Here is an 8,257-nt window from a genome sequence, read left to right as displayed (position 1 = left end):
TTTTCATTCCCATCTCCCGCTTCTCGTTGCGAACAAACAGACGGAGAAATGTAAGAGCGTACGCTCTAAGATGTCTGACTTTAAAGAAATATATTTTTTCTGAACAACTTATTGCTGATCTATTCTAACAACATAACTAGACTACCAACCCTTCTGAGAAACCTTTCAGCTCCTATATGGGTATAATAAATACAAACGCTTTTGACATTCAAATAGGGATAAACAGAGAGCTATATAATGGATACTTGTAGCATACCAGCAACTTTGCATCATCTTTTTCCTTAGATTGTACTAGAAAGCTTATAGTGATTATGGAAAAGTGATGTTTTTAGAGTTGATCAATAAAACATTGTGAAACTGCTTTTCCCCAGTACTATTCTATGGAAATGATGACTGCAAAAGTGTTAATGCGTTATCAATCATACGGTATTCAACCTCCTGTAAAATGATTATTTGCATGTCATAACTGTTCGGAATTTTACCAATGGAGATTTTAAATGTCTCCCAGAAAAGTTGATGACTTATTCATTGTGTCAGAGTACTTGGGCAATACATTTTACAATTGATAACTCGTTATAAAGTCTGGCATCTTAAAGCGTATTCTTTCGTTTCTGCGTTTGGTTGTCCGCACCTAGACAAGCAGAGGGCGCTTCTTCATTAGAAATAGGTCCTTTAAGTAGTAACTGACTGAGTGATGAGTCATCACTAGATCGAAGAAAAGTAGTTCATAACCTAAAACATGGTTTTTACCGTTTTCGGCCACATTTTGGACAAATTACCAAAAACGTCGCTTTAAAAGTGAAGTAAAATAAAAAAAAGAAATCGTCGCGAACTGCTGGGATTCCAATCCCAGTAGCGGTAAGGAGGTCTGCAAAAAAAACTGATCTTGAAGTCTTGAATTTAAACAAATAAAATAAAATCATTTTTTTGCTGCTCTGACTACTTTGTCCTCGGCCTAAAGAAATGCATTGAAAAAATGTCATTGTCATTCGAGCCATTCAAAACCTGTTTGCAATGCGCATATCTGATGAATTTTTGAATTTAAAAGAGGACTCTTGTCTGAACAAGTTAACAGATGTCTAAAATAACGTACAAATTACGTCCACTTCCAGGAAGTGAAAAGCGCTCCCAGCAAAAACCTGACATGGTCTAGTGCAATCTAGTTCCCTTCAAATGCTTATGTAAGGCAAACATGTTGCCACTTCATTTTGATCAGATCAATACAGAATCCCAGCACCCTTCAAGAAGAAATTTCCCAATTAGGCTATTCGATAACAAAAAAGCGAAAAAAGAGGTTGTATCACAATAATAACGTCGCCCATAGCCTGTGATAAAATCTCAGTCCAGCGCTGCCTTTAAGGGTGGGGATTTGCAGATTTCGATGATGGCCAGTTGTCCTGCCACGGATGTCCTCCCAGAGGTCAGGGCCGGATCAGCATTGCGTGCATTGCATGGATGGCGTGAACGTACCGAGACTTCATAGACATACACTCGTATACGTTCGTGGATGCGCCGCTTGTTCTCTGACATGATGAGCCCGTTGCCGACGGAGCTCAAATCACTTCCTTCCTTCCTATTTTCCTGCCTTTTTACATACATACATTCGCATCGTTCACATCAGCTGACAGCCATTTTGGAAAGCGCACTGATAGCACATCTCCTCCGCCTCTTTAAATACAAAGGTAGTGTATCTTATTCGGTGGATGCCATTGTTTTATAACACAGACTGATCAACGTATCCCTTGGTTAGATTTCCAGAAGTTGGTCATTCATTCTTCATCATGTCTGAATTTGCTGTGGTGGAAGCTGCTCCTCCCATTGAGGTGTTCCAACTCTCTCGGGATTGTCAAGCCGATACCCATACTCAAAAGATCAATCTAGGTGTGGGTGCTTATCGAACACCCGAGGGTAAACCCTGGATCCTGCCCGTGGTCAAGAAGGCGGAAGCACAACTGGCCAAGGATATCGATGCTGAAACTATCAACCATGAGTACTTGCCCGTTTTGGGTCTGGATTCGTTTGCAACGGCAGCCACGTCCATGGTTCTTGGAAAAGATTCACCCGCTTTGAAAGAAGAACGGGCTTTTGGCGTTCAATCGCTGAGTGGCACGGGAGCTTTGAGAAACGGAGCCGAGTTCCTGTTCCGTCAATTGAAAAGAACCGTGTTCTACTTCTCCGATCCTACTTGGGGTAATCACGGGCTCATCTTTAAGAATGCCGGTTTTACTGACGCCCGTAAGTACCGCTATTGGAACAAGGACACTTGCGGTTTCAATTTTGAAGGCATGATCGAGGATCTTCAGAATGCTCCCGAAGGAGCTGTCATCATTCTTCACGCTTGCGCCCACAACCCCACGGGCATTGATCCCAGTCAAGAGCAGTGGGGTAAGATTGCCGATGTCATGCAAGAGAAGAAGTTATTCCCATTCTTTGATTGCGCCTACCAAGGCTTTGCCTCGGGCGACCTCGACCAAGATGCTTGGGCGGTGCGATTCTTCGTGGAACGTGGTTTTGAGATGTTCTGCTCCCAATCGTTCTCGAAAAACTTTGGTTTGTATAATGAACGAGCGGGCAATTTGACCGTGGTGGTCAAGGACAAATCGCTCATAGAGAACATGAAGTCTCAGATCACTTTGATTGTCCGAGCCATGTACTCGAATCCCCCCGCTCATGGAGGTCGGATCGTTGATCTGGTGCTCAAGGATGAGCAACTATTCAAGGAGTGGTGCGAATGCATCAAAGTGATGTCGTCCAGGATCATTGAAATGCGACAGGGACTTCGCGAACGACTGGAGAAATTGAGCACTCCCGGCCAATGGAATCACATCACGGAACAAATTGGCATGTTTTCCTTCACGGGACTCACGCCTGAGATGTGCCAATTCTTGCTGAAGGAGAAGCACGTGTACTTGCTGAAGAATGGCCGCATCAGCATGTGCGGGGTGACACCCTCCAATTTGGATTACCTAGCCGAGTCCATCAATGAGGCCGTCAATAAGTTCAAGTAAATAAGGTGAACAAATTGCATGAGTAGCACGAGTCTAATTTGCATTAAAAAAAATGGCTTTAATCGTCGAAAAAATGAGAATTACAACACCTATTACACACTTAACTTGTAATCAATACCTAACTATTGTCCAAGCTAATGAAATTGGATGTCCTTTTTTCCGAGGGAAAATGGATCTTTTTTGTTGGCCGCGTTGGTTAAGAATGCATCATCTCTTGTCGAGGATTGTCGTAATCTCTGCGGCGGTATCAACGCGCCCGCCACGAGCCGCTCTTCCGAGCACATGTAGTTGTAGGTGGCGATGGCATTCTCCGTGGTCATGAACTCCACGTTCAGTTTCATCTTCTTACACGCCACAAATAACGGGGCAATGGGGGGCGTATCTCCCTCGTTCCCATAACCGACCACTACGAGCTCGGGGCGGGGCTGAAGAAGTCGAAAAATGGCCAAGGACTCGGCCGTCAAGTCTGAATAGTCCCTCAGGGCCCAATGAAAGACACAGGTTGGGAAGATGACCAGGGGACCGAAGCATTTCATGTTGTTGTTCAGTCTGAATCCATTGACACTGAACGAGTCCACCATCAAGCGTTTGTTCTCTTCGTTGAGAATGGAGACGGTGGTTTTTCCCGGTCCATCGTACGCTGCGCTTTCGCTGGTCGTTCGAAGACTTCCGTGACGTTTGACGATGGTTGTGACGGGGTTTCGGCAAGGCTGGCCCATTCGCCTCAAGGCCAAGACCAGAGACATCTAAAGAAGTGAAGAGAGGAGTTGACAAGAATTCAAATGAGGGAGTGGGTCACGTTGCGTGTAGGTGTTTGGGGTGATTTTATTTTTGTTCCAAAAAGCTACAAAATACCAATAGTATTATTAATATTATTATTATAATGTTCATACTCGTTATTGTTGAAGAAATCTAATTACAAAGTAGTGAGAAAGAAAACTGGAGTGTTTCAGAAAAGAGAGATCATTTTGGTTTTGACCCAGTTCGACCCAATCCAGGGTGTTCTTGTGAATATCTTCCATTGGTGTCATGACCGTTCTAGATATCTTTGGATGCTTTGGGTATCGATGCAACGGAAGCTACATACACTGGAATCTGTTTCTTCTCCTCTTTCTTTCTAATGATAGCTGTGTTTTTCCCAGAGACAGAAAATCTGAAAATGTTAAGGTAGCTTTGTGTGAAGATGTTTCTTTTTCTTTATGACGAGGGCTCATCCGTTTTCTTTGTAGTATCCACAACCGCGCACGAACTGTTAGTACGCACGGTCTTGGTGATGGTATTCACAGAAGGACTGGAATAGTTGTTGTTTCCAAATTGGAATGGATAGTAGTCCGTTCTCGAGGGCGAGGTTCGGGTCGCTTCCGAGGTGGAATTGTCCAATTGCAGGTTCCCCAAGCTGGTGGTTAGAAAGTTAGAGGCCAAGCTATCGCCTCCATCAGGGCGTCTTTTGGAGTCCACCAATTGGATTCCATCGCTGGAATGAGCCGAGCTCGAGATGGTGTTGACAGTGTGACAATCGCTGAAGTGTCCGTATTCAGATGGGATGTACAAAGACTCGAACTTGGCTCCATGTGGGGACTTGGACATGTCAATAGGAATTTGTTGTGTGACCTTCTTCGTTGGGCTCGAGTAGGCCTGAACCTTGAGTTCCTCAAAAGAATCGGGCACCTTCTTCAAGCCAAACTTGAGAGAATCCCAGTATCGAGCATGGGTTCGCATCACATTCCGGATACTCTCCACAGCCGAGGTCTTGGGTCGCTTGAGGATAGACACCGGAGGCAAGGGGTCGCCCAGGAGGGCCTTGGTACACATGGTCATGCTCAAGGCGATGGAATTGAGATTATATCCTCCTTCCAGGGCCACAATGACTCTGCCTTGGGCCAATCTCTGGAGGTGATGCACAAAGTGACCGTACATTTCGGGCGTGACGCAACATTTCCCGAGCGGATCACCTTGAGCGGCATCGAATCCGGCCGAGATCAACACTAAGTCCGGATTGAACTCGTAGCCCACGGGCAGGATGATATTGAAGAGGGCCAGACTGTATTCGGGATCGCCCATGCCCGCCCCATTCCACGGGATGTTGATGTTGAAGCCTTCGCCTTGATTCTCGCCGCAATAGTCGTAGTTGGCATCCATTCGACTCGGGAAGAACGTGCCGTTGTCGAACCGATGGAGCGAGATGTACAACACATTGGGATTGTCGTAGAACATATTCTGAATTCCGTTGCCGTGATGAACATCCCAGTCCAAGATGAGCACTCTCTTGGCCTGCTGATACTCGATGGCGTATTTGGCGGCAATGGCTACATTGTTGAACAAGCAGAACCCACAAGGCTCGTCGCTCTCGGCGTGATGCCCAGGCGGTCTAATAATGGCCACTCCTTTCTTGGCCCGCCCATCCATCACGGCATCCACAACGTTCAACAAGTTCCCGCAAGACAAGAGGGCGCAATCGAATGTGTCTGGATTCATGTAAATCGAGTCAAAGGAACCCGCCAGACTTTCCAATTCGTCCTGAGTTTTCTCCGGGATCTGAGACATGGCCTCGTAGTGAGCCGCATCGTGACACAGGAAGATCTCTTCGGCTGTGGCGCGTCGCGATGGCAAATGCGTGAGATTGCTCCGGTCCAGCAGACCGAACTTGTCGTGGGATTTGTAGATGTTCAACACCCGACCAGGGCGTTCCGGATGATTGGGCTCTTCCAAGTTGGAATGTCGGGTCATCAGCTCATCAAAGGTCAGCGCCACGCGTTTGATGTCCATGCCGCCGGAAGTTAATGTCTCGTTAGGATAAGTTTTTCGAATCTCAGTCAATTGTGCCATGAGCTCGGCATGCTTCTCGGGCGTGTGTTTGGCATAGCAATCCTCGGGCTCGGTTTTGCCCATGTTCAGGGCTCGAGCTTCAAGGTAAGAGTCCCCACGGTACAAAATGAGCGGTTCGTGACAATCCTCACTTGTGCTAGGGTCGTAGTCGGATATATTGTACTCCTCTTGGACCGGAAACATGGTCCAATGATCGCGATGAGCCGAGATGACATTCAAGATGCTCTCGAACACGGATTCGTTGAGCGGGTCCATGGGGCCTAACCGAACGGGATCATCACCCAAGAGCGCCTTGAGGGCAAACGCCGCTCCATCGGCCAAGGACTCCAAGAAATAGCCGCCTTCCAGTAACACAGCCACATTGCCATAGGCCAGGCTCATCAACGATTGGACCATGTGACCAAATACTGGCGGCGTGAGACACATTTCACCCTCGGGACAACCCAAGGCCGCATCAAACCCGGCCGAGACCAACACCAACGAGGGTTCGAATTCGTAGGCCAACGGGAGCACAATCTGGTGAAAGATGTTCAAGTAGTCCACGTCGTGCAAATGCTTCTCGTTGAGAGGAATGTTGACGTTGAAGCCTTGGCCCGCAAGTTGACCGATGTAATCGAATTGGGACTCGCGGAGATGCGGGCAGAACTCGCCGGACTCATATCGGTGCATGGACATGAAAAGCACACGCGGGTCCTCGTAAAACAGTTGTTGGGTGCCTTGACCTACGGATTCAGATAAGATAAAACAAATGATGTTTCACTATTCAGTTTGGAGTCCCCTGACTAGCCCCATTGACCCTCTTGAAGACTTGACTTACTCAAATAGCCCTCCCCCCCTTTAGATTTGTCATTCGGCACAAATGGCCAAATCCATGTCAAATACCCCTGGAAGGTTCAAAAGGCTGATCTTACCATGGTGGACGTCGAAATCCACAATGAGGATCTTCTTGTGCGGATCCCGATGGAGGGCATCTTGAGCAGCGATGGCTACGGTGTTCAGCAAACAGAACCCATTGGCCTCGGCCTTCATGGCGTGATGTCCGGGCGGCCGGACCAAGGCCATGCCGTTCTGCCACCGACCTTGACTAATGGCCTGAACCAAGTCGATGAAACCCCCCGCCGCCAATCGCGCCGCCCGCATCGAGTCTTCATTCATGTAAATGGTCTGAAACTGCTGTTGACACGTTTGTCGGATTGATTCCACGGATTGTTGGCCCAAGGCCTCCAATTGGGCCCAATGTTGGGCCGTATGGACACGTTCAATCTCAGCCGGAGTAGCTAGCCGAGCCGGGCTCATGATGCATCGATCCCACAGACCCCATTCCCGGATGCGGGCTTCCACTACGGCCAATCGCTCGGGACTTTCGATATGTTCGGCATCCCACGGATTCCGATGCAGCCGCATGGCTCCGTCCACCATGAGGCCCGTGTTGCCGTGGATGACGCTTTTGGCCTCCAGGGCCTTCTCGAAGGGGTCTCGTACGATTTCAGACGAGGGCGAGCCATGGGGCGAGCCGCCGCCGGCCTTGAGAGCCGCCTTCTTGGCCGCCTTCAAGGCTTGAAGGCGGGACGGACTACCCTTAGACGACTGAGGCGAGGAGGCAGACATGGTGGTGCCGTCCCGATAAACGAGCAAGGAGGGGCGGCAATGGGCGGAGATTCCACTGGAGATTCCACTGGAGATTCCACTGAGAGACACACGGATGAATGGATGAATGGATGAATGGATGAATGGAAATATGTAGGGCAAGTGCGAGTGCGAGTACGTGGCCTTTGACGCCGTTCAACTCTCTCTTGCCAATTCTGGGATGGATTGCCCTTATTCAGCTGGTTTGCCCTAGCAGCGTTGCCAGATAGATCAACAGCCCCGTTGACGGCCCCATTCAAATGGGGAATCAAGGCCAGAAAACACATTCATTCAATTGCGACTACCCATGTATAATGGCATGGTGCAGAATTTCAACTCAAGAGCCGGTCTATTTTTATGACTAGATCGTATGTATCCAGGAATAAGAACCAAAAGACTAATTAGATGCCAAGACATGAAGGGAAACATGTTTGCTCCCAGGTAACACCAGTAAAGAAGTCCTGTGCTTCAACCTGCCACCCAAATTTACCTGCATAAAGAAAAATCTGGGTTAGTTTTTATGACTAACGAACGGGTTTCCAATATTCCGCTAGGGATGCCACATGCGACTGAAAATGTCAATTGGTAGCCCTAGTTGCATCCTCCCGGGATTATCTATTTGATCCAATAAGTAGTTGACACGTAGTATTTTTGGGCCATCTTTCCAAAAATGCCATTTTCCCCCTTTTTTTACTTTTTTTCATCTTTGTTCACATTTTAGATCCTTAATTGTTTCTTTGTTAATCTTTTTTTTTAGGGGACTTTTTCATTTACTGCCATGTAATCAGACTACTTGA

At 47.6% G+C, this 8,257-nt stretch overlaps 3 protein-coding genes across 4 annotated transcripts; 1 reads left to right on the top strand and 2 right to left on the bottom strand.

Annotated features, from left to right (window-relative positions):
- Positions 1-1,262: 1,262 nt before the first annotated feature.
- LOC131884448 (aspartate aminotransferase, cytoplasmic-like) lies at positions 1,263-3,107 on the top strand. 2 transcript variants are annotated; one of them, XM_059232230.1, is made up of 2 exons: positions 1,263-1,682; positions 1,759-3,107. In XM_059232230.1, exons 1-2 carry the CDS (start codon positions 1,508-1,510, stop codon positions 3,006-3,008), a joined length of 1,425 nt encoding a protein of 474 aa, XP_059088213.1. In that variant the 5' UTR covers positions 1,263-1,507; the 3' UTR covers positions 3,009-3,107. The 2 variants fall into 2 exon arrangements, with proteins under 2 accessions (XP_059088213.1, XP_059088214.1); XM_059232231.1 differs by having other exon boundaries at positions 1,265-1,682; positions 1,751-3,107.
- On the bottom strand, positions 3,046-3,757 carry LOC131884449 (NADH dehydrogenase [ubiquinone] 1 alpha subcomplex assembly factor 3-like). The gene has a single exon (XM_059232233.1). The coding sequence runs from the start codon at positions 3,752-3,754 to the stop codon at positions 3,143-3,145; it is 612 nt and encodes a 203-aa protein (XP_059088216.1). The 5' UTR covers positions 3,755-3,757; the 3' UTR covers positions 3,046-3,142.
- Positions 3,754-7,466, bottom strand: LOC131884447 (histone deacetylase 6-like; the record flags this gene model as incomplete). Its single annotated transcript, XM_059232229.1, is given in 2 exon segments — positions 3,754-6,556; positions 6,746-7,466. Coding segments are annotated over 2 exon segments (3,048 nt in total). The 3' UTR covers positions 3,754-4,205.
- Between the last annotated feature and the right edge of the window lie 791 nt (positions 7,467-8,257).

The sequence above is a fragment of the Tigriopus californicus genome, chromosome 8, assembly GCF_007210705.1.
Source record: "Tigriopus californicus strain San Diego chromosome 8, Tcal_SD_v2.1, whole genome shotgun sequence".
Classification (NCBI taxonomy): domain Eukaryota; kingdom Metazoa; phylum Arthropoda; class Copepoda; order Harpacticoida; family Harpacticidae; genus Tigriopus; species Tigriopus californicus.
Note: the sequence above shows the minus strand (reverse complement) of the source record. Positions and strands in the feature narration are given on the sequence as shown.